Genomic DNA, 27859 nt, shown 5'->3' with positions numbered 1-27859 from the left:
GCGGGGCCTGTGTGCTCTGTGGGCGGGACCATCTTGACAAGCCCCGCCCCTTGGCCAATCACGGCGCGTTCGAATCTCCCGCGTGCTCACCAACCCTGCGGGCTCCTGGCCCAGGCCTGAGCCAATCAGCGATGGCTTCATCGCGCCACAGCCAATCAGCGCTCGCTGCTTGCTTCCCTCGCCTCTGCACGTCCTAACCAATCAGAGCCAGCTGCAAAACCCGGTCCGGCCCCCGGGCTCTCCTCCAATCACCGCCCGCGCTGTCGCCGTCGCCCAATCAGCGCCGCCGTTTCCCCGTTCCGGCGGCGGCCAGCAGGGGGCGGGCTGGCGGCGGGGGGCGGTGGCGGCGCGTCACTTCCGGTGCCAGGCGGCCGCCGGAGCGGAGCGAGGCCGGGCCGGGCCGGGCCCGGGGCCATGGGTGAGTGAGGGGCGAGAGAGCGGGGAGCCGGGACAGCGTGAGTGAGGGGCGAGAGAGCGAGGGGCGAGAGAGTGGGGAACCGGGACAGCGTGAGTGAGGGGCGAGAGAGCGAGGAACCGGGCCCGGGTGAGAGAGCGGGGAACCGGGACAGGGTGAGTGAGGGGCGAGAGAGCGGGGGGCGAGAGAGCGGGGAACCGGGACAGCGTGAGTGAGGGGCGAGAGAGCGGGGAACCGGGCCCGGGTGAGAGAGCGGGGAACCGGGACAGGGTGAGTGAGGGGTGAGAGAGCCGGGGGAACCGGGCCCGCGGGGGGAATGGGGCGGGCTGAGGGGAGAAGCGGGGATCGGGTGGGATATGGCCCCGGTCCCCGTCCCCATTCCGGTGCCCGTCCCGGTGCCCCTGTGCGCTGGACCGGGCGCTGCGGGGAGACGCGCCGGTGGTACCGTTCATGCACCGGGCCTCGACGGGACCGGGCCGGGGCAGCCCCCCAGGTGCTTGGGGGCTTGGCTGCCCCGCTCGGCTCGGTGCTCTCCAGGCCGGGGCTGGGTTTGAGCCCCGCGGGGGCTGGGGCGGTGCTGCCAGCACGGTGGCAGGTCCGTCCGGGAGCCGAAGGAAGCACGGCCCGTGACTGGGGTCACGGTCCAGTCTGGGCAGGAATCTTTGAATTTAGACTTTCGGGAGCTGTATGCGGAGGAGGAGCCTCGTGTGCCTCAGCAGTGAGTAGGTGAGGGCTGTGTCTCTGGGTGAGGGTGAGTAACATCAGCAGGTGTCAGAGCAGGGACAGACCCTGCCCTGCACTCCGTGGGAGCTCACCTGAGGGGCTGGGGCACCTCCCACCCCCAGAGCCAGGTGCTGTCCCTCTCTGGTCTGGCCTGTGGGAGCCCTGCTGCCTGTGCAGTGCTGAGGGTGTCTCACTGCTGGGGGGACCTCATGGGGCATCGTCTCCACCCCTGTATGGGGGATTTAGGGTTGTGCCCGTCCAGCTGCTCCCTCCTGCCCAGGCTGTGCTGAAATGTGCTGCACCAGAGTTGGGGATTCAGTTCTTTGCTAGTTTAGAGCCCTAATGGCTAAAAGGCTTAACATCTGCTGGTATAAACAGGTGTGCTGGGGGTCTCGGGCTGCAATCCCATATCCAGGGGGAGCTGGAGAAGTCAGAGCAGAGGCCATTGCCTGATGTGGTGGGGCTGAGCCACCGCCCCTCTGCCCTGTGCTGTGGGACAGATGGCTGCTCTGAGGCAGCAGGGACACAATGGGGCACCCAGGTGAGGCACCTGGCACCCAGGTGAGGCGTGGCTTGAGGGACAGCACGGGAGCACTCACCTGCTGGCATGGAGCCCTGGGCTGGCAGCACTCAGGATTCAGGACATATTTCCCCGTTGCTGGAGGGCTCGTGCTGCATCCTTTGATTGTTTCTCTGTGGTATCCATGCTGAGGGATTGATCTCATAAGTGTGCTCCTTAGAAGCAAAGTTCAGCTGGGCTGTGGCCCTCAGGATGTTTCAGAGCTTGGGAGAGGCAAGGGAAGCCTCATAGGTAGCAAGCTGTGCTGTGATTCAGCACAGAAAGGACACCAACCTGTTGGAGCGAGTCCAGAGGAGGCACCAACCTGATCAGAGGGCTGGAGCACTTCTGCTATGAGAGAATTGGGGTTGTTCAGCCTGGAGAAGAGAGCCTTCAGGGTGACATAACTGCCCCTTCCAGTGCCTGAACGGGCCACAAGAAAGATGGACAGAGACTATTTACAAGAGCCTCAAGTGACAGGACAAGGGGGCATGGCTTTACACTGACAGGGGGCAGGGTTAGATGGGATATCTGGGAGAAATTCTTGCCTGTGAGGGTAACCTCTGGCACAGGTTACCCAGAGAAGCTGTGACTGCCCCATCCCTGGAAATGTTCCAGGCCCCAGGTTGTTCCAGGGCTTGGAACAACCTGGGGTAGTGAAAAATCTCTTTACCCATGGCAGGAGGGTAGAAGGGTCTTTAAGGTTCCTCCCAACCCAAATTATTCTGTGACTAGGAATAGGAACAGCCCTGGGAATTGTGCCTGACCTGCCCACTGAGCTCAAGGGATGTTACCTGCGCAGAGGCTCCAGGCAGGTACAGTGTGTGTCTCCTTCCTGCCTGGGACCTCTTGCTGGACAGACTAGGCTCTGTGTGGCCATTTTCTGTGTGAAACAGGCTGTTTTGGTTAATATTTTTTCATGAGTGTGCAGTTCCTGTCAGTGTGTTGTCACACTGCAAACCCCGGTAGCGTAGGCCTGGCAATGTGTGCAGGTAACTTCAACACGTTTGTCTCCAGGTAGGGCCAGGTGAGTCACTGCTGAAAGAAACTGCAGCCACACCTTGCTGGGAAGTGGCAGCACGTGTGTGGGTCACACTCTGTGCACGCAGAGGTCCTGCTGCAGGGGCTTATAGCATATTGATAGTGTCAGAAGCAATCAGTGAGAAATTAAACCTTGTCATACAACCCACTGCTCACCCCTGGTGGGGTTTGGGAGGTGAGCACAGCCTGACTGCAGGCACAGACCAGGTCAGGGACTCCTGTGCTGGGGCAGCAATGCAGCCTCAAGTGCTGCAGCTGCATTTCCAGGCTGCTGCTGTGAGGGTGTCGTGCTGGAATGAGGATTTTTTCTGGTAGATGTGGCCTGTGCTGCAGCACGAACGGGTTAAGCTGAGGTTGGTGTTTATGTAACCAAAGAGGGAACTCCCAGAGATGAGTCCTTGGCTATCTCATGTGTTGATGCATCAGAAGGGCTTGAAGAAAGCCTGGCTTGTTGCTTGCGCCGTAATTACGCACTGGAAGCCTGTGCTTCAGAGTTTCCCTGGCTGCCGGGGGGGCAGCCAGGATGGAATTTGCTTTCCCTGATGTGTGACTTGGCCTGTGGAAGCCTTTTTTGTCCCTGAGAAGTTGGAGACTGACCACAGCTGGATGTGGGTGGAGGTAAGGTGTGCTGGGCTCCTGCAGGGGCTCCCAGGTCTGGCTGTGCCTTGTGCCTGGGATTCAGCTGATCCACAGGCTGGGCTGAGGAAGGAGGATCTCCAGTGGGGCGGCTCAGAGGTGTTCCTGTCTCCCAGCTTGTAGAGCTCAGCGAGTCCAGGCTCCCCTGGGTGCCTTCCAACAGCACAGGGCTGTCCCAGCACCCCAGGATTCTTCCTACTCCTGTGGGCAGAGAAACTCTGTGCCTGGTTTTGAGCGAACTTCTCGCTTAGGGAAGAAGTTGAATGAGTCTCCTCTCGGTTCCAAGAACCCTGTGAGTCAGGGCTCTGTTTCGGGAGCAGGCTTCCCTTCCCGGAAGAGCAGCGGAACATAGGCTGGACTGAGTCATCCAATGGGCTTTTTTTATATGTATCTATATATATATATATATTATTCTTTTGGAGAGTGGTTCAGGTCCCTGAGCCTTCAGTAGCTTAACATTCCTGCATAAGGAATCTCCCCCGTGCTGTGCAAAGGGAGAGGAGTGGAGCCCACCCTGATGCCCCCACTCCTGCTCCCTGCATGCCCATGTGAGATGATGAGCAAGGAGCCAGGGAAGGGCTGAGTCTTCCCCTGTGCATTCCACATTATCTTTAGGGATGAAATTGTTCCTGGCTGATGTCGGGAAGGCTGAGCTGGCTGCAGGAGGAGGGACAGCACAGACAGGATGGGCCTGGTTTGGTGCTGAACAACAAAACAAAAGTCCTGTGACTGAAACTTTGAAGGACACTATGTCCAGAAAGTAACTTTTGCCTGATTATGGGTCATTTAAATATTAAAATGCACATCTGCTTAATGAAGTACATGCTACCACGCATGACTGTCTTGCTCAGTTTCCCCTCCTAGGTCATTCTGTGTGTGGCGTGGGAGGAAGAGGATATGGGTGGGCTGTAGATGAGGGGGGCAGAAATTTCACCTTTTGAGAAGGAAGAAAAGCTAGAAAGCCTTTGGATACACTTGGTGGGTGACTCTCCTCTCCCTGCTCCCAGGGTGGGATGATGTCTTCTTGGTCTTTGAGGTCTCTGGATGTGCTCCTGGTCTCTGAGGACCAGCTGGGACACAAGGGGTGTGTTTTTGACCAAATTTCATCCACTTAATGCAACAGCCTGCTTTCCTTGGGATCTGCCCCGCAAACATTCCCTTTAATCCCCCAGCCAGTGACTCCTCCGCAGGCCTGCCTGATCCAAACTCCGCCTGTTCTCAGGGAAGCTTTTCCAGGGAGAGCCGAGGCTCTGTCCCTGGGCGTGCTGATGACTCGGGTCTGAGCTGTTCCTGGCCGGGTCTGCCCGGGAAGGAGTGAGGCAACACTGGGATGGTTGCTCCTTGCAGTGACACCGACCTGCTGGTGTTCCATGTGGGAAGCTGGGCCGTGCTCCAGCTTTTACCCATTTAATGTTTTGTTCATGGAGGTTTTTAGGTCATGTCCAACAAAGCTTCCCATGAGCCAGGCTTAAATGTGACCTTGGATTAACCATCACTGATAAATACTGCCCAGTGTGGTGTTTGGGTGGGAAAAGGTGCAGCCTGATGCTGCTCATGTGATTCTGTTTTTTAGCTTCATTTTTGCAGACATGAAGGCTGCACAGAGAGGGACAAAAACCTGTGGAGCAGCTATCCAGCTTCATCCCAAATGCTGCAGCTTTTGGCTTCAGGAGGGAATGCTGGGCAGGAATGCTGCTGCAGTGGCAGAATGTCTCCATCACTGGTCTTCAGAGGCAGGTCCCAGGAATGGTGTGAGCTCCTCAAAGGAGCTTCTTCTTAGCACTCCTGAACTTCCAGCAGGTGCTCTGTCACCTGCTGCTGGTTCCCAGCTCATCCACTGCCTTATTCACCGTGATGAACTCATCACAGCAGCAGGATCGAGCACTTTGGGGTTCCCAGTCCTCACACAAGAAGTGTAACCACCACTGAGCTCGTGTTGTGTCCTTGGTGCAGGACAAGCCCCCCAAAAGTCCAGTGGGGGATGGATCAACTGCTCTGGAGCCATGAGTGGTTTCTGTGCTGCTGAGTAATTCTGTCCATGCCCCAAAGGTACCTTTTCCAGCTCTGAGCTGTGGCTGCTGGACTGCAGGACCTGCTTGTTTCTTACTCTGGGATGAAAAGGGCTTTCCTCATCTCATGTTTTCCACTGTTGTTACACCAGTCACTGAATTACACAGTAATTCAGAAATTAAACTATTTCCTTAAGCTACATAATTAAAAGACATTACATTTAGGTCCCCACATTAATTGATTCATAATTCTATTAAAGCCCTAGCTAGCACACTGAGAGGCTTTGGACTGATTTCTCCAGTGAGATGTTTGATATATCCCCTGTATCACATCAAAATTAAGTATAAATTTCTGTGCTGGACTTGTAACTTTGTCTGTGTGAGGGACCATTTTTGTTCCAATGGCAGGACAAGGGAGGAGGGTGGTTTGATTTAGCTTGGATTTGGGAGGAAGGGATGCATCTATCTACAAACAGGTGGGACTTTCCAGTTCTTAAGACTGAAAAGAAAAAATCATTTTGATGTCAGGAGGATCAGTCTTGAGAGAGAGCCTCTTACATTGCTGCAAGGAACCAGGACAAACCCATGTTTAAAACACTCCGTCCCAGGGACAGTGATATGAGATACTGATCTGACCCGAACTCTGCTAACTCCTAGCATGATAAAAAGCTGCTGGTGGTGGCAAGGAGTCTCAGTGCTCAGTCAGGTGTGTTTGAGATGCTGTTAAGCCCAGGCAGGTGCTGCATGGCGTGGTTTGAAGTGGAACCCATGTTTGTCCCTGCTCCAAAGGCCTGCCCTGCATCACTTTGGAGATGGGAGTTTGTCCAGCAGTGCAGGAACTGAACTTCCAGAGCCCATTTATTCTCTCACCAGGAGCTCCAATCCTTTTCCCAAACAAACAGAGATATTTGGGGCCATAAAGGTTCAGTGCATCCTGTGCTATCATAATCAGAATAATCCAGAACCACAGCATCAAGTGTATCTCATTTCACATTACAGAGTCCTCGACCTTTTGCCCATCCAGCCTTCTCCAAGGTGACGACTCCTGCCTCCTGAGACGTTGGAAAACCTAGTTTGGAAGAAGAGTAACGATACAGTTGATGCTGAACTACGTGAGTCCTCAGGTTGTTTTGACTGCAGTAGCACCAGTAAGCCAAATTGCACAGTGGGATTATCTCCTAGCTCCTGTGCAGGGGGTTTCTCCAGTGGAATTGTTATTCACGTGTTTCCAGCAGAGGTGCTGATGTGCAAGGAGAGGAGGAGTTCATAAGGATGTTGGGTCAGGGATGCAGAATGAACAGCAAGGAGCACATTGGGGTCAGAACTGTGTCCTGTCCAGCTCACTGGGATGGTGACACTGCTCTGTGGAGGTGTGAAGGTGCTGGAGTCAGGAGTGCAGGGATGCAAAGTCTGCTGCAAGGCTCCTCCCTTTACCTTCTGGTCCTGGACAGGTGCTGCTGGATGAATCAATGCAGTGAGATCAGCCTGTGTCCACAGAAAGGGCGGGACTGCCAAGAGTGAACTTCACTCACAGGGTGGTGATTTATCAATCTCTTACGTGCTGAAACACCTGGAATCTTCTAAAACAAATACATACAACCCAAAAATTATTTTCCCCTGTCTGTTGTAGTAACCTCTTAGGGAAGAACTCCTGGGATTGGGTTTGAGTAAGGAAATGGAGCTGTGCTTGGTTCCTCTTCTCACCTAGCCCCCAAAGTATCTTTAAAAATTGAGAGCACAGACATTGAATGTGTAGATGTTTGCAAAAGTCTTTGAAGCCATTTTCTAAAATCTAGAGATGAAGAGGAGCTGTACTGGAGGCAGAGCTTCCATTGGCTGGAGCTAATGGATGTGGAGAGCTCACACCACACCTAGCAGCTCACCTAAGAGATGCTTTTCTTACTAAACTGAAACAAGACTTTTCTTTAGCTTTAGTCATAAACCTTGAATTTATTTGGCCCTTTAGATCTTGGCTGTGTAAATTCTCTTTAGAAATCTAAGCAGCAGAAAATGGACGTTGGAAATCAGACTTTCTGCACTACCTGAATAAGGAGGAGGTGATCTGTGGACCTTGAATAAATTCCTAGATGCAAACTATGAGATTCACATCTAATAGATCAAATGGGCTTTTGCCCATAGTGGTTGTGCAAGAAAACACACATGCTGTCACCAGAGTTGCTTTTCACTGGAATGTCCATTGGAGCATTTAATAGTGTGTTAGTTCTAAACACAGCATTGATTCCTGCACGTGGAGGCTGAGGTGACAGGGTTTTACATGCTGGAGTCCAAATTCCAGCTGCACTGGATGTAGGTAGATGGAGATGTAATAAGGTCAGAGTCTAATGAGGTACAGAGAGAGAGGGGACTTTTTTCAAGGCTAAAAATACATTTTTGAAAAAACATTGTGAACTGAACTGAATTTCACAATAACTATTGTGCTTGTTTTTTCTATGCCCTTGTTGGGAAAGGTGAAAGACGCTGATTTTTGTGGTCAGTTTTGTGCATTCTTGGCTATTTGAGGAACAGACTCGAGCCTCTGAGGGACTCAGTGGGTGGCTGTGATGCCTCATGTGGATCCTCTGTGGAGGAACCCCCAAAGGCTGCAGCAGCAGCAGACACCCATACACAGAGCTGGCTTGGGCATCTTCTTTCAGAGCTTTTGGAATATGTTAATTTGCAAACTTGTTTTTGCTGTAAAACAAGCTTTAATTATCTTGACTTGTTCCCACTATGTCTGTCAAACAACTGTTGTAGGAAATGTTGCCCTGAATAACGAGGCTGATTTATGCCTGAGAACTGCTCTGAGCCTGCAGCCCACCCCTGGTCTGTCAGCAGGGAGCCAGGGCTGTGTGTAGACACACAAGTAGGCAGAGCCACCAGTGCATCTGTAGGTGAGAGCCTTCCAGTAGAAATCAGGGATAACAGGAGAAAATAACTCAGTGGCTCATTAGATGTGATCTCTCTTCTGTTTCAAGAGCTGAGGATGAAGCGGCGAGCATCGGACAGAGGAGCTGGGGAAACATCCGCGAAGGCAAAGGCTCTGTGTGCGGGGATTTCCGGGAATAACGCCAAGAGAGCAGGTCCTTTCATCCTGGGTAAGCAGGGAGGGGGCTCTGCACTTGGCAGGGTGGCAAAACTGCAAACAAAGGGCGCTGTGGAATGAGGGGAAGCAGGTGTGTAACTCCGTGTCTTACCTGGATGTGCAGAGCAGCAGCCTGGGAGCTCCTGTAGCTGGCCAAGCTGAGGAGATGTAGGATGCCAGTGCAGCAAGGCAGGCAGGGAGAGAAATACAAGATCTTGATTTTATCCCCATGGGGGATTTATTTTGGTTTTTGTTTGGTTTGGTTTGGTTTTTTTTTTTAACTCTTAAACTTTGTAAAATACCAAATTCATTGGGGTTTTTTTGATTAGAGCTGTGGGGCAGTGTTTGACCCTGCTGACCTGAAATGTGTTGTCACATCAGCATGAGGGCAACTTAACAACTCACTAGGGGTCACTCAAAGTGGTATGTACTAAGGCAAGGCCACTCTGCCAGCTCTGGAGAGTTGCTAGAATAGTTGTTGTTTCAGAATTGGTTATACAAACTGTCAAAAATCAAACCAATCACATCGGAAACTGATGGAAGATCAATTGGAGTTGACTGCTTTAAAGTGAGGAGTGGAGATTGTATGTGAACTTGAAATCTGGGCTAACTTGGACACCCCTGAGCCATCCCTGCAGAGGTGGCAGCTGTGTTCCCAGGTGTGGCAGCAACAGTTGCCATGGGTGTAGCTGTGAATGTAAGAGCTGTGTGGTTCAGGCATGCAGAAATCAGGATTTCTGCAAACAGCTGGGCCATGTGTGGGCTTTGATAAATGTTTCTTCAGAGAAAAATGAAACATTATCCTAAAAAAAGGTTTCAGAGTTCAAGACATTTTTTTTTTTTTTGGCTTTAGATTTGTGAAAATGCACTCAAACTCCTGCAAAAAAGGGAACTTGGTGCAAGCAAACATAACTGGGGACAGCTGATGTAACCTGGGTTAGTCACTGCTGCTGGAGGGAAAACAAGTCTGTTTCTGCTTTGTGCTGTAGGTCCACGTTTAGGTAACTCCCCTGTGCCAAGTATTGTTCAGTGTTTGGCAAGAAAGGACGGGACAGATGACTTTTATCAGCTGAAGGTAAGCAAACTGCAGGCTCCCAGACCTTCAGGGCTCTCCAGCTCCTGTGCAGAAGCACTTGGGCAGTGAGTGAGTGGTGTGGGCTGAGCCAGTGCACTGGGATGTGGCTGCTGCAGTTCCCCCTTGGCAGGGCCAGATCCATGTCCAGATCAGCCCTCAGATGAGGCCTCTGTTGCTGTGCTGCTCTCCCAGAGCCCTTGGATCTGTACCTGAATGGGGCAGCTCCAGGAGGGAAAAAGCACCTGGGATATTTGCAAACAGCCACCTTTCCATGTTAATGAAGCTGCTGCTGGGGATGGTGCTGATTTCTGACAGACCTGTGGCAAGGACACAACCATCAAAGCACTTCCACCAGTTGTAAACACATGGGAATGCCAAAAATGAGAGAGTGCTGGGGGCATTTGTGTGCCTCTAGGAACTGTAAAGGCATTTTCCCTTTTCCTGAAGATTCTCACCTTAGAAGAAAGAGGTGACAAAGGAATAGAAACCCAGGAGGAGCGACAGGGCAAGATGCTGCTGCACACGGAGTATTCTCTTCTTTCCCTGCTCCACAACCAGGAAGGAGTGGTCCATCATCACGGGCTCTTCCAGGTACACTTGGTCACCATCCAGGCTGGGACAATGCCAGGGATTGCTGGTGGATTGAGCTGCTTTTGTTTAGTGTACAGTTTGTGCTGACCCTGCTCTTGTGTGTCCAAGTTGCAGCACTCTGAGGTTAACCACTGCTGCTTCAAACAGGAGCTCAGGAGAGTACAGCAGGATTTTGGGAAATGTGAGAACATTCACAGATGGGGCAGGCATTCAGCACCCCCCTTCAGACAGAACAACAGCTATTTCATTGGCAAATTAATTAACACTTTTTAGAATTAAATTTGTGCTTTCAGTCTCTGTACTGTTTATAACTTGTTAAAGGGGACAAATAGCCAAGAAACCATTCAGCAAGTTAAACCAGATACTGTGCTGGTCAGTTTTTGTGTGAGTGGATTGTGTTGCTGTGGGTGCCTTTAGGGCTGTTCACTGATGTGAGGGGCTGATAGCAATTACTGCTTTGGGTGTTGGTATTGCCTGACTTGCTGGTTACATTTTTCCAACACACTTTTCACTTGAGACCATCTGTACTGAATCTTAAATAAGCCAAATGTCCAGCTCAGCTGTGTCTTGTTTACTGTCATGGAAGAACTGCTATAACTGTGCCTTGAGATTTCTGTTCCTCTTATGAACAGTGTGATGAATCCCTCTGTTCCCAGAGGCTGCTCCACTGCAGACCTGTCCTGGTTTCAGCTCAAGGTGTTCTGTGTGCATAAACAGCATTAGTGCTGATGTGCACACAGAGCTGTACAGCAGAGACTTCCTCTGCCTTCTGTACTCCTCCTCCTTGGAAATGTTCTTCCTAGTGAGGGTGGGGAGGCCGTGGCACAGGCTGCCCAGAGAAGTTGTTGCTGCCCCATCCCTGGAAGTGTACAAGGCCAGGTTGGACAGAGCTTGGAGCAACCTGGAATAGTGAAAAGTGTCCCTGCCCATGGTAGGGGATGGAATGAGATGAACCTTAAGGTTCCCTCCAACCCAAACCAGCCTTGGATTCTGTGATTCATTAAGTAGAGTTCCTGTATCTTTCTGAAGTCCTGCCTCAGGACACAGACCAAGCACTGTGACTGTATTTTGAGATCACCTCCCAGTTATTGAGTTCTTTATTCTGCTAGGCTCTGTACATGTGCCCTGGTGCTTCCCTGAGGGTTGCTGCTGTGTTTCCCTCCCCACAGGACCGAGCCTGTGAAATCATAGAAGATCTGGAAGCCAACAGGATGGTCAGAAAGATGAAGAAGCGCATTTGCCTGGTGTTGGACTGTCTCTGTGCTCACGATTTCAGTGACAAAACAGCAGATCTGATCAATCTGCAGCATTATGTCATTAAAGAGAAGAGACTCAGCGAGCGGGAGACCGTGGTGATATTTTATGACGTGGTACGAGTGGTAGAAGCATTACACAAGGTGAGAGCTTGGAAAGAGAGCTCCCTTACAGTGCTGGGAGGCAGAGCTTTCCCACATCACAAGAGCAGATGCTTCAAAACTTCCTGGGGTAGGCAGTGGCCAGGTTACAGGGCATGGATGTTTACAGTGCTCTGTATAAGGCCTCGTGCCCCAAGCCCTGAAGTGCATTCCCTTCCCTTCCTGCTCCTCACGTTTCTGGATGATAATGTGGTGTTTGTGGGCTGTGGAGAGGGGCCAGCTGGGCTGTGGGCAGGTCAGGTGAACCACTGTGGTAACCTCAGACAGGGACAGTCAAAGAGGAGAGAGCCTGATCAAACACAGGAAACAGAAACTGTTTCCTTGAGAAGCAAAATAAATCAGAGTGTAAAAATTGATTGAAGGTCAGAACCTCAAGCTACACATTTTGAGATCAATGAAGTAGAAAGTATTGTACTAAAAATGGATTCTGCTGATGTTTGACTCGTTCCCCTGTGACACAGGACAGTGCAGTGTGGGTCTGGTAAAGGAATGCCCATCAGATTGCTCTGACCAAGCCTGGACACTTCACTTTCAGGTCTCTTGGGCACACTAAGTCTGTCTTTGTGTTCAGAGCAGCAAATTTGCTTGTTCTGTCCTGATTGTAATCAAAAGTGAAGGGCACAAAGTACTCAGGGTGAAACCTGACCTGGAACCTTGACCTGGGTTATTTCAGAGAGTACAGATGCCATGATTTCTTTTTAGTGCTCTTGTGCAAGTATGAAATTTGCACTTCTACAACAAATAGGCTTTTGCTCATGTAATACTCCTATATTTTTTTACAGAAAAATATTGTGCACAGAGACTTGAAACTAGGAAACATGGTGCTAAACAAAAGGTAAGTGTGCTGGAGAGCTGCTGGCCTGGCAGTAGTCTTGTTTCTTCCTTGAAGCAGATTGTTAATACAAACACAGCCAGAGGCAGCACTTGTTGAGTGCTCTTGTGCAGAAGGGTGAGGGAAAGGGAAAGCAGGCTGTGCAAAACCACAAATCTAGCTCAAAGTTATATAAATTAATCCCCAAAAACGAATAGTGGGTAGTTCACTTTTCCCACCCAGCTTAGTGGCCCCTTGTCAGGACTTCTTTTTGGATTTTAACTGCTGAAAACTCAATTTTATAGTAATTTAGTAACCTGCAAGAGAAGTACTGATTTTATATATATTAGAAAGAACCAAAAAACTATGGTGGTTGGTTCTGTTCCCATCATTCACCCTCCATCATGCTAAAGGCATTCCCAGCCCTGCTGGCTGTTCCACAATCACAGCAGTGTTAGATCTGACTGCTGCACTGCTGTGTTTTTGCTAGCAGTGAAATATTGACTTATCTAAACAAAAGCACTTCTGTCCAGTGTGTATTTGTGTATGAAATGGCTCCCTTGTTCCATTGCTGGTTTGACAGGAGCCTCTGGAGCCTGGCAGGTGCTGGATGCTGGTGCAGACCCAGAGGGACCAGCCCAGAGAGGGGCAGGAGCTCAGCAGGACCTCAGGGCAGGGAGTGGTGGCCTGGCTCTGCTTGGTGGCTCTTTGGAGCTGCTCAGTGCCTTGGGGTCTGTGTTCTTTAGCTGGCAGCCTAGTTCAGCTCAGATCCCCTCTGCTCTCTCTTCCAGGATTACATTACTGACTAAATATTTTGCATTTACTTGAAGAATGAGTGGAATTCATCCTTTTCACACTGTCTGGGTTTCTGTGGAATGAATAAAAAGCAGGAAGGCTGGAGTTCTGCAGGCTTTGAGTCTACAAAGCTTGCAGGTTTGCTGGGCTCACAGCTTGCTGCTTTCTCCTCCCTAACACTGAGAGGAAATGGGTTTTATCTACAGAGCTTGAACTTCTTGGTTCCCCCCCCACACACACACACACGGCTGCTGCTGCTTCTCAGGGCCACCTCTAAGTTGTTTCAAGTTGTTTCTGTAGAGCTGCTTTAAGATAAATCTCTTCTGCTTGCTCCTTTGATTCTCCTCCTTGCTGCAAGAGGCAGACAAAGGTTGGTGCTTCAAAGGATCCATTCAGAATTCCTTTTCTGGGCACTGGGTGCAGGGGAGCACCCCACCGATGGAGCTACACGCAGGCCCCCACGAGCAGGGGGAGGTGTTTGAAGCTTTGAACACACTTGCCAGAGTCACTCTTTGTGTTACATCTCTGCTTTTGCTTTTTACTCAGCGTTGGTGAGGGAGAGCTGCAGGCTGTGCAGCAGTGAGTCACGGGGAAGGGTGGGAGAGGCGTAAGAGCCATCTCCATGGAGAGCAGCAGAACCGTTTGTTCTGCTCCAGCCCTGCTCACCAAGAGCCAGGGCCCTTCTCAGGGCAGGGAAGGAAGGTAACAACGTGGCACTGCCAGGACCTGGCAGGCACATCCCACCTGCGGCTCCCTCAGACCTCCTTCCCCACAGGCATTAAAGCCTCTCAGGTTTCCTCATGAGCCAGTGGAGGAGGAGTTGAGTGATTACAGATTAGATCAAATTTCAGGGACTAAATAGAACCAAGCAACTCTGAACATTTTAGTGTCCTATAGAACACTTAGTCTTTTAAATCCTTAACAAATCCTGGAGTTTGTTATTCAGCCAGGGAAGTCTCCCGACAGTTGAAGCTAACACTTCTTAAACACAAGTCTGTCTCTTTTAATAACCAGCTCTTTGTGGCCAACCCACACTTGGTTCTATTTCATTTGTCTGTGAGACTGGCTGGAAATGTTTCTTGGGTATTGTGACTGACTTAATCCATTCTCTCAGGTTCTATTTGTGAAATACTTTTCAAGAAATCTTCCAGAGAGTACTTTTGTACTCACACCTTTACATTGTAAGTTAAAATCCAAATTATCTGAATGACAGGGAAGATTAATGGAACAATAGTTTTGTAATTAGCTCACTTGCACTGGAAAGAATCGTTAATGGAAGCTGGCAGTGCCATAGGGAAGTAGGGGTGAACTAAAAAAGGAATTCTGTGTACCTGCAGCACTGCCTTTTCTGTGTGAGGTTGTTGGGTGTTGATCAGGCTTTGTGTTGTGCACACCTGTGTATGCAGAGCAGTCCTGTGGGTCAGATGGAGCTGCCACCAGGCTCCTGTGTGGGACTCTTGAGTAACACAGGCATGGTTGTGCTGAGTCTGATCACAACTCCTGCAGCTCCTCTGGTGACTGTAAACACACAGTGCTCAGGGGCCAGGCACGGGGCAGCTTCCACAGGGTGTTTTTCCTTAGCTCCCAGAAAATGCTGTGTGGAGAAGATGGCAGCTGGGAAGTGCAGGGCACAATCAGCAGCTGAAATAAACCTCAGCTTTGTTGACACTCATGCCCTCCAGTGGTTAGGCAACACCTGGGGCAGCTCTGGTGCTGCAGGCTGGGATGCTCCTGGGAGACTGGCCAAGGCTGCAAGATAAGCCAGGTACACCCTGTGCTTACAGCCATGCTGACACAGGCCAGACATTGTCACAGAGCCTTTTTCCTGCCCGTGAGTGCCTTGCAAGCCTTGCTGGCAGGCATGGAATCCCTCCCCTTTGGGATAGAATTCATTTTACAGCTCTGTTTGTCCTCTCCCAGCACTTCAAGCCCCCCAGAAAGCCCCACAGGCACAGTCCCAGTTTTGGAGTCAATTTGCTGTCTGTGCTGCATGGCCTGTGTTCCCTGACCCCCTGTGCTTCTCCCCAGGACTCATCGGATCACCATCACCAACTTCTGCCTGGGGAAGCACCTGGTGAGCGAGGATGACCTGCTGAAGGACCAGCGTGGGAGCCCTGCCTACATCAGCCCAGACGTGCTCAGTGGTAGGAATTCCCCTCGACACTCATTTCACTCATTTGTGCCTCCTGACAAGAAATAAACCCACCTATTGTGTTGCCATATGTACCTTCATGAGAACCTCTTAATTAAGGTTCCAGATAGGAGACTTGGTCTGCTTTTCCAGCTGGGAAAGTCAGAGGGGAGGAGCTTGCCTGACTTTTTTTCTTAAGACTTGTTTGAACTTCAAAGCTAATTCAAATCTGCCTGTTCCCAAATTAGTCTGACTGCAGATAATATGTTCTGTTTCCAGTGTCAGAATCCAGTTCCTGAGGCTTTCCTTAAGCTGCAGGTGATACCCTGGGCCTGAGGGACAGCCAGTCCAGATCCCACCAGCATGTCAGTGTATTCCAGCTGTGCACTAAGAGCACCAGTTCCTCCATCTGCTCACTTCCAGGAGGGAACTAGTGACCCTCTGGGCAGCTTCTGGACCAACTGAGAGGAGTTACTTAAAATTAAAGGAATGATGACAGCAGGCCAGAGCAGTCTGGGCTGGATCCATTCTCCAGCAGCCTGGCCTGTGCCTTGTCTCTATCAGAGCTTTGAGCAGAGTCTGGCTCTAGAACAGAGCAGCTTTCCCTGGTGTCCTCCTGCCTTTTACTGTTCCCAGTGCATGAGACCATCAGGAACAGCTGTGCTTTCTGTCCAGTTGCTTCAGGAGGTTTCTCTCCATGAGCTCTCATCTCTGCTCTGTTCATAAATCTTTGGAACCAGATGGGATCCACCCCAGGGTGATGAGGGAGCTGGCAGATGAACTTGCCAAGCCGCTCTCCATCATTTACCAGCAGCCCTGGCTCACTGGGAAGTTCCAGATGACTGGAAGCTGGCCAATGTGACATCCATTCACAAGAAGGGTGGAAAGGAATATCCTGGTAATTATAGGTCAGTTAGCCTGACCTCAGTACCTGATAAGGTAATGGAACAGTTTATATTGATTTCATCTTACAGGATGTCCAGGGTATCAGACCCAGCCAGCAGGGGTTTAGGAGTGTAGGTCGTGTTTGAGCAACCTGGTCTCATTTTATGACCAGGCTGGATATTAGGAAAAAGCTTTTACAGAAAGGGTGATTAAAGTACTGGACTGGTCTGCCCCAGGGAGGTGGTGGAGTCACCATCCCTGCATGTGTTTAACAAAGCCTGGATGAGGCACTGGGTGCCAGGGTTTAGTTGAGGTGTTGGGGCTGGGTTGGACTCCATCTTGAAGGTCTCTTCCAACCTGGTGATTCTTTGCTCCTGTACCAGCCTTGGAGCAGGCAGGGGTGGTCCTGTTGTCAGTGTAGTGACCCAGACATCATTTTGGGAGTTTTTTCCTCTAATGCAGGTGAGCCAGATTAGTGTTGAAGGCTGCACGTACAGGTGGGACTGTGCATACAAAGTCTCTCCCTCCTGTAGATCCAGATATGAGGCATTGAGTTATTTGTTCCTGGTATCCCAAGCAACTGTATTGCAGAAATGCCCTCAGAGGGAGCCAGTCCTGGAAGATCCAGTCCCAGTGGACTCCCCTCAGCAGGTTTTTTGTCAGGTTTGCAGGCAGCAGCAGTAAATGTAGCTGAGTTCTTCCATCCTGATCTGCCAGGCAGGTTTGAGGCACTTCCCTCCTGGCAAGGAAGGGAGCAAAGGCAGGCGAGGAGGTGGATCCTGGGGCTTTTTGCAAGCCTTTCCTGTTCTGCAGGATATCCTGAGGCCCTTGTGACCAGATGGATGATAGAAGCCAACTGCTCTGCAGGAGCTTGGAACAGTTGTGGCTCAAGTGGCTGAAGGAGGCTACAAGGAGCTGCTCCTTTCTGCTCTGGGGTGCTGATCTATCCAGGCCTCCAGCTACCTTGTCATGTTTTTTCTCAGGGCACTCTTGTGGTGTAACTTGCCACGGGGCACTGAACAGGCTGTCTTGGCTGATCTCTGGCAGTTGAGGCTGCTTGAGACCCTGCAAGGCTCAGTCCTAGCTCAGGACTCATCCTGCTCTGCCCAGCCTGGCTCTCACTGCCATTGTGCTGCACCCCAGCTCTGGTGTGTGCCAACAGACCTTCCCATGGGGCCCATCCTGTGCTCTCCCAAAATTGCTCAGTCTACAGTTCCCCTCCAAGTATCAAGGGGGAAGTTACTTGAGGACATTCCAGCCCTCACCAGCACCTTCAGCCTTGGCGCATCCCTCTGTATTGCTCCTGTGCAGGGGAAGTGGAACGCCTGAGGAATTAATCATTGTTGTGGGTCTCCAGGAGAAGCTGTCTCTGCTGAGGGATGGCTGCTGAAATGTCACAGCAGGAAAAGTTGGAAGGAGGAGGGAGAGGTGCCTTTTTCTGAGCATATAAAGCAAAGAATAATTAGTACAAATACCAAATGCTGCAGCAGTGACTCACTGTGTGAGTCAGAGGAAGTCTCTCCCTGAGTCCTGTGCTCTGCTGTAGCACTGGGGTTTGATTTTGTGACCCTATCCATGCTGCTGTGTGCTGATTATCGTGGCCAAAGGGGCTTAGAAGCAGCATTTCCATCAGGTGAATCCTGGGGCTGCAGCAGGGTTAGGGTTAGGGTTTGTTCAGTATCTTTGTCTAAATGTCTTTGTGTAGGAAAGCACCTTGTGCACACTCTGTGCCTTTACATCTGGCTTCAGTGCTAGATTCATCCCACAGACAGAGTCCCTTCTCCATGGGCTCACCTTTATCCTTCCTGGTCTTCTTTCCTGCATCCTCCTTCCCTGTGCTTCCTGCTCCTTAAATTCCCTCCACCTTGCAAGCTGGGTGGCTCTGTGTGAGAGACACTGACCTGGGAACTCCAGCACAGCAGTTCCAACTACCTGATGCCCTTAGTTCACAGCAGGGATATTCCTGCTCCATAGGGAACAGGAGGACACTTGTGTGGAGATGGACAATTTGCTCATTCGCAGAGGATCCGCCTTGGAAAGAGTTTTGGTGTCATGTTATGGGAAGCCTTAAGTGTTTTGGTTAATGCTTAGAAAAAAGGTCCCATGTGGGAGTTACTCAGCACTTCTGCTGTGGGAGGTGAGGTGGGTTGCCAAGGCTGTGCTTTCCAGGATTTTCAGGCTGTGTGTGCCCTCTCCCTGCAGGCCGGCCATACCGTGGGAAGCCCAGCGACATGTGGGCACTGGGGGTGGTGCTCTTCACCATGCTCTACGGCCAGTTCCCCTTCTACGACAGCATACCTCAGGAGCTCTTCCGCAAAATCAAGGCTGCCGAGTACACCATCCCCGAGTGAGTACAGCCTGCCCCCCTGCCTGGCCACGGGGGCTTACTGGGCCAGCTGGAGCTGGAGGAGCTGCCCTCAGCACCCCAAGGGTCACAGCAGTACTGACAGCAGGCTGTGTGCATTAGACAGCAGGAGCAGGGGATGGTTTGTGGGAAGGAGAGGCAAGCTCAGAGCAGTGGTGGCTCCCTGTAGCTCCTGGCTCCTGTAGCTCCTGGCCTGTGCTCCCAGCATGTCCATCCTGCCACACTCTGCTCACGCTGTGTTGTCTGTCCCAGGGATGGCCGGGTCTCAGAAAACACTGTGTGCTTGATCCGGAAACTGCTGGTCCTGGACCCGCAGCAGCGCCTGACGGCTTCTGAAGTGCTGGATTCCCTCAGCTCCATCATAGCGTCCTGGTATGTGCAAGGGGAGAGGCAGGACACGCTGTCTCTGGCCACAGGCTGTGTTGTTGCAGCTGTGGCTGGCTCACTCGCCAGAGGAGAGTCTGGGAACTGCAGTAAGCCTTTAAATCCCACGTGTCCAGCACTGTGTGCTGATGGATACAGCTTTACAGCCTGTGCAAATGCTCATGGCAGCCATGCCATCCCAGTGGGATCACCCTGGGGCTGGGTGAGGGTGGCTGAGCCAGTGCTATGCTCTGGATCCCAATGCTGTGCTCTCCTCCAGGCAGTCCATGTCCTCGCTGAGTGGCCCTTTGCAAGTGGTGCCGGACATAGATGACCAAGTGGCTAATCCCGAAAACCCCCAGGAGGTAGGTTTCCCTGCTTTCCACAGAACTGGTTTTCCTTGCTGCTGTGCCAATCTGTCTGTGATGGCACCCACCCCCAGCTGGGAAGGGGAGGGCGGGGAGGACCCAGCTGAGTCCCTCACGTTGTGCAGCGGAAGGAAAGGCCGATGCTGCTGGGAGCAGGAGGCACATCCAGCTGGCTGAGCTGCCAGGAAGTGAGCTGAGCCCCGGAGCTGATGAGAGCAGCTCACTGTGCTCCCAGCAGCGCTCACTGCCTCTCCCACAGCTGGGAATGCTGGGAGGAGGCAGCAGTGTTGGCTCTGGCTCCCAGTGAGCTCTGCCATGGGAGCAAACATCCTGTTTTCCTGCCGGTATGTTTCGTGCTAAAAGTGTCAGCCACGGCCTGCCTGCCCAGGGACAGCCATGCAGGATCTGTGATGGTCCCGCAGGGACAGGGGTCAAGCAGCTGCAGCCTCAATACTGCCAGGGTTGGGATGAGCCATGTCAGGACAGAGCTGCTGTGATGGCCAGAGCTGTGTCCTGGTGGCACTGCTAGCTCATGCGAAATCCTACCTGCATCCCCAGCAGCAGGGCCCTTTCCTGCATTAGGACCCCAGATATCCCGTGGTAGCTCACAGGAACCGTGGGGGCTGCCAGGTGTGGCTGTGACAGGTCAGTCTCTGCAGGTGAAGGTGACGGAGGAGTGCTCCCAGTACGAGTTCGAGAACTACATGAGGCAGCAGCTGCTCTTGGCTGAGGAGAAGAACACCTTGCATGAGGCCAAGAGCTTCCTGCAGAAGCGGCAGTTCGGGAACATCCCTCCAGTGCGGCGCCTGGGCCACGACGCGCAGCCCATGAACCCTTTGGACGCGGCCATCCTGGCCCAGAGGTACCTCCGGAAGTAGCTGCCCATGCCCCAAGAGCACGAGCACCACCCTGCAGTCTGCCCTCACCTCGCCTGCTCCAGCCTACAGCAATACCGGTGTCCCACGATGGGGAATAATGTAGCAATCCCAAGCTCTGTCCAGGGACACGCACTCACGCCCGCTCCGGACGGAGAAGACTTTTGGAAAAGCTAGTTTTGGAAGCAGCAACCTCTTGGCATCTTCTGGAATCTGTTTTTTAAAATCGAAGCCTAGATGACTAATCTGCTTTTGATCATGACTGTAATCTACCTCTCTTGTCTTTTTAACCATGCTGTTCTCTGGATCGAGCAAAGCCCATGGGAAAGGAGGAGACTTCCAAGGGTGAAGCTGCTGGCACAGAGCCGTGGCCGTGCAGCGCGGAGCCAGCCCGTGGCACCCGCTCCGTGTGGTTTGAATAAGCTTGGATTTATCAGGGTTTCTCGAAAGGCAGAATTTCTTGAAACCTCCCACTTCCCTTCATCTGCATCCAATCTGTTTCTGTCCTCACGTGCCACCTGGTCTGGCCATGCTGGCCAGTCCTGTGTGGCCACCGCCTCAGGCAGGAGTCGAGGAGTCGTCGGGGCAGCGCCGCCTGCAGGGATCAGATCCTGTCCCCAGTTCAAAGGTTTTGCAGGACTTGGCCCGCCAGGGCTCCTGCCCCCTCTCCCACCTCTCACTGATTCCTTTTGTTTATAAGGATCTATGATTTAATCTTATTTTTTAGTAGCATATCCCAGGTGCAGTTACAGTTGCATTAATTCTGATTTAGTGTTTCCCCCCCTCAGTTGTGGTACAGATGTAATATATGAGTTATAATGTGAAAAGCTTCCCAAAATAATTTGCCTAGAGATAGGAGGGGCTGGCTGAAGTCTCTACTGTATTTGTTCCCAGCTTTTCTTGCCATCCCAGCCCAAACCTGGGGCTGCCTCTGCCCTCATGCCAAGGCAGGGGAAGGACATCCTGGTTTGTCACCTGGTGCCGCTGGAAGAGCTTTGGCCTGTGCTGAGAGCAGGAACGATTGTTTCTGAGCCTCATTTATGAACTGGATGCCTGTCTTGCCAGATGACTGTTCTCACACAGAGCTCCCAGGGCTCCCAGTGCCCTGGCCAGGGCTTCTGCTCAAGGCAGCACGTTCTTCAGCTGCCTCCTTCCCTGCTCCTGGCTGCTCCCAGCCCTGGCATCACCCTCCTGCCAGCCTGTGAGCAGGGAGGGTTGGAGCTGGGGGGGCTGCCCTGCTTTTTGGGGCTGCACTGTTCTCTGGGCCCAGCTCTTGCAGCACAGTGGGCATGGGCAGGGAGCGAGTTGCAGATGTTTGTAGCGTGTTGTTGCCTTTTCTTGCCCCAGGCTGGGGGAGGAGACGGGGTCTAAGCTGGGCCATGCCAGCAGTGGCTTTGTGGGGACAGGGGGCTGGACCTGAACCTCCCTGGCCATGTTGGGCATTAGGTCCTGCCTGCGTCTCGCCAAGGCCCTGTGGCCAGGCAGGGCCTCGTGAACACTAACACAGACCAGCTCCCTGCACCACCCCAGCTGAGCCAGTAGCCCCAACTCTTTCGCCTTATTTATTTTGAAGATGATGGGTTTGTCCCATGATCCCATCACCCCCCCCCCCGTGCCACCAGCAGCAGGGCAGGGAGCCCCTGAGCACCCCAGCAGGGCCCTGCTCTCTCCTTCTGGTTCTCTCCTGCCTCATTCCCTGTTTATTTTTACTGTTTTTCCCCAATGTTAAAGCAAAAAGCAATATTCTGGGACTCCCTGAGGCTGTATCACACCAGGATCCTGCAGTGGCAGCACCGGTCAATCCACTTGTGCTAAGGCAAACTGGAAGGGGGTGGTGCAGGGGGCATGGGGGCCACAGGGCCACGGCGGGACAGAGCCTGTTGTAAGGAAAAAAAAAGAAAAAGAAAAAAAAAAAGAGGAAAAAAATTTGTATAAAGACGTTATTTTTGTACTACATCGGAACTACTCCTGCATGTCGGCAATAAAACTTCATACGACAGCCCGGTGACCCCACAGGGAAGGGATGGGTGGGATGGGGGATTTTGGGGTACTGATGTGCTCTGGGACATGTACAGGGGGAGGGGGTGGGGGGCTCACAGCTCAGCGGCCCTGAGTGCCCCATGGGACCCCCAGCCCTGTCCTGCCCCAATGCCCTGAGTCCCACCGAGCCTGTCCCTCCCAGGCTGGCCTGGAGTGGCCATGGTGGGATCACCTCGTGTCCCTGAGACCCGGCCCCACCAGCCCGGCTTGGGGGCTGAGCCAGGCACCGCTGTGGGGCTGGCACCCACCCCACGGCGGCCGCTGGGGCTGGGCTGGGGCTGAGCCCCCCAGCCTGCTCGCCTTGGCTCCGGCGCTGCCGGCCCAGCCTAGGCTGGCACAGCCAAGCCCGGCCCGGCCGGATGGGCGCTGGGCGAGGCCGGGCCGGGGCTGGGCCGCCCGTGGCCCCGCTCCGGGGCGGTTCCAGTGCCGGGCCGAGCGCGGCGTCCCGGGGGAGCGGGACGAGCCCCGGCCCCGGCCCCGCTCAGCGCCGGCCGGGGCTGCCATTGGCTCCGGCGGGAGCGCTGACCGCCAGCCGCCTCCGAACTATTTCCTGTTGCTGCAGCGTTAATGCTAAACAGACCTTGCTCTCTCTTCCCTCGCTCCAGCCAAAGTGCAGCGGCTCTGCCGCCGCCGCCTTCCCACCCGGTGAGTAGCGGCCCCGGGCACCGCGTGCGGCGCTCACCGGGCACCGCGAGGGACCGCGGCCGCCCGGCCCACGGCCACGGCGGCTGTCCGGGCTCCGGCCCGTCCCGGCTCCGGCCCGTCCCGGTTCGGCTGCTCTGGGGCTGGGGGACGCGGGCGCAGTGCGGGGCACGGGGGCTGAGGGCGCGGGGCTCGGTGACACAGCTCGGGCTGCGGGGACGGAGCGGGGGACACGGGGTGATGCTCGGGGACGCAGCACTGACCCGGGGCTCGGCTCTTGGGGACCCGCAAGGCTCTAGAGCCAGCCCGGCGCTCACCGGCACCCCGCCATCGGCAGGGATCCCTGGGGTTCCAGGGTGGGCTGTGCCCCTCCAGCCTCAGCGCAGCCCCTTGCCGGGACAGGGGCTGGCCGTGCTGGATAGGGAGGGCACCCGCCCCTCCTAGGGACCCTGCTGGACTTGTTTTGGGGTGTCCCGCTAGAGGGGCTGCGGCCCCTCAGCTTGGACCGTCCGGGATGGTTTTGCTGATGTGTCACATTTTCTGCATTTCTTTCCTCATTCCTCCCTCTCTGGGGCTGTTTCTCGGAATGAGCTCGTCCCCTGCCAGAGCCAAATTTTCTCCCGCCATGCCCTGTCCGTTGTCCTGCCTCCCATCCTTCCCACTGCCCTGCTGCCCATCCTTCCTGCTGCCCTGCCTCTCATCCTGCCCGCTGTCCTGTCCCGGTGGCTTTTGCCCCGTGCCTGGCCTTGTCCCTGCACAGGGTCCCACGGCAAAGGGCCAAGGCTGGAGCTGGGCTGGAGCAGTGTGGGGGACGGGGACAGGGGCAGGGACTGCCCCAGGAGTGTGTGGAGCACACGTGTGCGCCCATGAGCACTGGCAGCCTGGTGCTGGGACCCTGCTCTGCCCCGTGACCCATCCCATGGCCGGGCATGGGACAGAAAGCCTGGCCCGGTGCCACGGATCCGCCTGATGCCGTGGCCAGGAGGAGCCGTATCCGTCCTGGTCCCTCAGGAAGGACGGAGGGCGGTGGGAGTGGGACGCTCCAGCTCAGCATCTGTGGGGTTCCAGCCCAGGCACGAACCCCTGCTCAGCTGGAGCCCAGCGAGGAGCCCCTGGGCGCACCCCGGCACGGCCTCGGGAGGGACAGGGCACCTGGGGCGATGCCAGCCCCTGCAGAGCGTTGCTCAGCCCGTGTCCCGCAGATGCCCAGCGTGTGCCATCCCTGGAGCCGCTGAGATCTGCCAGGCGCAGGATGGAGAGTCGCCGGAGGGACATGGAGCTGCTCAGCAACAGCATGGCCGCGTACGCCCACATCCGAGGTGAGCCGGGGCGCGGCCGGGAGGCACCGCGGGTCCCCGGCCGGCGCGGGCGGGTCCCTCACGCCCTCCGTTCCCCCCGCAGCCAACCCGGAGAGCTTCGGGCTCTACTTCGTGCTGGGCGTCTGCTTCGGGCTGGTGCTCACCCTGTGCCTGCTGGTGCTGCGCTTGTCCTGCCGGCCGTCCCCGCGGCCCCCGGCGCGCCCCGGCGACCTCAGCGAGGACGACGACGAGGACGACGAGGACGAGGACGAAGAGGACACCGTCGACCGCGCAGCGTCTGAGTCGCTGCTGCCGGTGACCGAGATCCCGCTGGAGAGCCACGGCCCCGGGGACGGGGCGCTGGCCGTGAACGTGTTCGCGTCGGCCGAGGAGCTGGAGCGGGCGCAGCGGCTGGAGGAGCGGGAGCGCATCATCCGCGAGATCTGGCGCAACGGGCAGCCCGACATCCTGGGATCCGGCACCATCGGCACCCTGGGCCGCGTCCACTACTACTGAGCCCGGCAGCTGCCCTGGCACGGTGTCTGCTCCCCCACGGCCGATCCCACACCGTGCCAGGAGGGACCAGGGGGACAGGGGGGCTGCTCGCTGCCCCTGAGCTGGCAGAGCTGCCCTGGACTGTCCCCGCACCAGACCCCGGGGTCACGGGCACCCCCGGGGCTGGACTCGCCCCGCCACGGTGGGACACGATGCACTTTGAGCCATTGGTACGACGGCTGGCACCAGCCGAGCAGCCCCGGGACACGCGGGGACAGGGACAAGGACAGGGCAGCCCCTGCTGCCCGGCTCAGCCGGGATCTGGGGGGGTTTCACCCCATGGGGCAGGGCCGGGCTGTACCCCCGTGTGAGCCGTGGGCTCCTGCCCCTCAAACATGGTGCTGTTGTACGAACTAGAGCCCAGCGTGGCGGCTCCGGCGTTTTGGGGGCCCTGGACACAGGGACGGTCTCGGCCTCTCCCCGAGCCAATTCCCTTCCCGGCCCCACTAAAATTAGCCGGGTCTTTTCCGGCGCCGCCCGCCGTGACCCAAGCCCTGCGGCCGGACCAGGGCGGATGTTCCCGCTGGGCTCCGGGCCGGCCGCTGCTCCCCAGGGATGCGGCAGCTCCCGCCGGGCTGGGCCGCATCCTGCCCCAGCCCAGCCCAGCCCCTCGGGGTGCCGGGCCCCGCTGCCCCCTCCCCGGCAGTTTTATAAAAATAGCTCCTTCCCAGGCTGGTTCCCCCCCGCCGCCAGCCCCAGCAGGATCCAGATGTTTTCCAGATGTTCTCCAGTGGCGGGGGGCCAGGATGGGCTGGGGCTGGGACTGGAGCTGGCCTGGGAAACTGTGCGGGGGTGGAGGAGGAGGGGGAGGAGTTGAAGGAGGAGGAGGCCCTGCCCCAACCCTGCCACGGGCCCTGGAGGGACCCCTTGATCCATGGTGGGACCCTTTGTGCCTGGCAGGACCAGCCCAGGCCGTCAGGGGCATGGCAGCCAACAGCCCCCACACAGCACTCTGTACCCAAAATAGTTTATTTTAAAGAATTTCTATAGGTCCTGGGGCTGTTTTGCTTCAAGGAGCAGTGCCTGGGTGTGGGGTGGGCATTTGTATCCAACGGGCGCAGAACCAGGCTGGAGCCATGTGCCACCCACCTGCCCCATGCCATGGCTGGGCACTGCAGCCCCCCCACGCTAACAGGGAAGCCCCTTCCTCACTCGCTCGATCTCTGCCTGTGGGGAGAGGCTGTGATTGTTGGGGGGCACAGGGGACCCCAGGACGAGGCAACCCCTGGCAGGGACTCACCTGCAGCGCCTGGCGCTGAGCCTGCTCCTGGCACAGCTCCTGCCGCAGGTCCTGCAGGTCCCGCCTGCAACATCCAGGGTGGCTCAGCTGGGGCCAGGGCAAGCAGCAAACAGCCAGGAGCCACTGGGGACTCCCTGACACCCCCATCCCCACTCACAGGTGCTGGACTCGCATCAGGTCCACAAGGATGTGCAGGGTCCGGACCTCAGCCTTCAGGTCCTCCAGGGCCAGTGACCTCCCCTCCAACACCTCCAGCCCCTCTGTGCTCCACGGCGGGACAGGAGCCTGCCCCGTGCTGGGGACAGGGGCACAGAGGGCAGCACGGGGCAGCCCCTGGGGCTGCTCCCCACCATGGGGACCCCCCGTGCTCCCCAGGACCATGCTGGGTGGCCGCTGGCCGGGCACTCGTGGCCGTGTGGCTGTGGGGTGGCTCAACCTGGCTGTGGTGACTGACACCGTGTTGAAGCCATTGGCATCTGCCAAAGAAAGAACAGGAATAAGCCCCTGGTGCTGAGCAGGGCCAGGCCACCCCTGCACAACCCCTGCAGCCTACCTGGGTCACCGGCTCTGCCCCACTCCATGTCAGCTGAGGCGCTGGGCTGGGGGTCACTGGGCCTGGGGACAGCAGAGATGAGAAGTGGCACAGCCGGGGAGGTGCCAGCCCCATGCCAGGGCCAGCCACGAGCATGGCGCTGGCCCTGGACACCCCAGCACAGCCACATTTCTTACTTGGCGGCCAGCACGGGGGCAGGTTTGGTCTTGGCAGGAACGGGGGGAGCAGGAGCCATCCTCTTGGTGAGTGGGAGCTTGGTGGGCTCCATCCTCGCTGGGCTGGGAGCTCTGGGGAGAGGAGGCAGAGGCAGGGCTGAGGCCGGGCCCGGCACTGACAAGAGTGGGGCAGGAAGCGCTTCCTGCCCGTGACATGCCCAGCCCAGGCACATCCCTGTCCTTCCCTCTGCAGCCCAGGACTCACCCGGGGCTCGCTGTCCTCGCCCTCCTTGTCCTCCTCTCTGGTTGCACCTGCCGGGGAGCGAAGGGGCTCGTGGGGTGCTGAGGAGGGATCCCTGTTCAGCCTCCCCCAGCCCCGCAGCAGCCCCGCTGTGGTCGGCGCTTCCTCTGCGTGAGGAGGAGCAGGCAGCTCAAAGCTGCCGTGAGCGCTGCGGCACGGGCAGGGTGTCCTCCCGGCACCAACCCACCACCATCCCGGCACCATCCCGGCACAGCAGCATCCCTGAACCCTGCGGGCACACCAGGACAAGCCCACCAGCGTGGTGGCATACATCAGGCCACGGGCAAGTGCCCATGGACCACCCTGTTGTCACAGCAGGCCCCCCTGTCACCACGGTTGGCCACGCAGCCCCTGTGGTGGGCCACCATGTCCCTGTGGTGGGCCACGTTGACCCCACGGTGGGCCAGTAGCCTTGATGCTGCCACCAGCACAGCCCTTGTCACAGAGGCCTTGCAGACACCAAAAATGGTGCTGGTATTTCCCACCCAAAGATACGGCTGAAGCACCGAGGGCTGAGGGATGAGGACACCCCTGTCCAAGGCTCCAGCGCTCCTTGCTCTGGTGGCACAGGGGGACGGTGCCCAGAAGTGCCCAGCATCCTGCCAGCCCCTCTCTCCCGGGCACGGCACAGCCCTGGAGCAGTGTGATCACACCAAGCGCTGCCGTGGGGATGCTCCCCGTGCTCGGGACCCTCGGGGCCGCCGCTGCTCCCTCCTACCTGCTGCAGTGGGGCTGCCCCGAGCCGGGCCGTGCCGTGCCGTGCCAGGCTGCCCCGGCCCCACAGCGCACGTGATGCCGCAGGAAACCGGCTCCACACCGGGAAGGAAGTTGAAGCAGAGCGCACCTCAGCGCTGGTCCACGCCGCATCCCTGTGCCCCACCGGGGACCCCTGCTCCCCGGCTGGCACCCCGAACCCACCTCGTGCCCTTCCCGGGG

At 55.7% G+C, this 27859-nt stretch overlaps 2 protein-coding genes across 2 annotated transcripts; both read left to right on the top strand.

Annotated features, from left to right (window-relative positions):
* The first annotated feature begins 324 nt into the window (after positions 1 to 324).
* On the top strand, positions 325 to 22138 carry STK40 (serine/threonine kinase 40). Its single transcript, XM_021554787.2, has 12 exons — positions 325 to 418; positions 6383 to 6495; positions 8359 to 8478; positions 9455 to 9540; positions 9988 to 10131; positions 11301 to 11528; positions 12329 to 12381; positions 15181 to 15296; positions 18371 to 18515; positions 18786 to 18905; positions 19177 to 19261; positions 19924 to 22138. Exons 3-12 carry the CDS (start codon positions 8367 to 8369, stop codon positions 20140 to 20142), a joined length of 1308 nt encoding a protein of 435 aa, XP_021410462.1. The 5' UTR covers positions 325 to 418; positions 6383 to 6495; positions 8359 to 8366; the 3' UTR covers positions 20143 to 22138.
* A 586-nt stretch (positions 22139 to 22724) lies between these two features.
* Positions 22725 to 25032, top strand: EVA1B (eva-1 homolog B). The gene is made up of 3 exons (XM_021554791.2): positions 22725 to 22824; positions 24024 to 24140; positions 24223 to 25032. The coding sequence occupies exons 2-3, from the start codon at positions 24074 to 24076 to the stop codon at positions 24633 to 24635; spliced, it is 480 nt and encodes a 159-aa protein (XP_021410466.1). The 5' UTR covers positions 22725 to 22824; positions 24024 to 24073; the 3' UTR covers positions 24636 to 25032.
* The last annotated feature ends 2827 nt before the right edge of the window (positions 25033 to 27859 follow it).

The sequence above is a fragment of the Lonchura striata genome, chromosome 26 (assembly GCF_046129695.1).
Source record: "Lonchura striata isolate bLonStr1 chromosome 26, bLonStr1.mat, whole genome shotgun sequence".
Lineage (NCBI taxonomy): Eukaryota > Metazoa > Chordata > Aves > Passeriformes > Estrildidae > Lonchura > Lonchura striata.
Note: the sequence above shows the minus strand (reverse complement) of the source record. Positions and strands in the feature narration are given on the sequence as shown.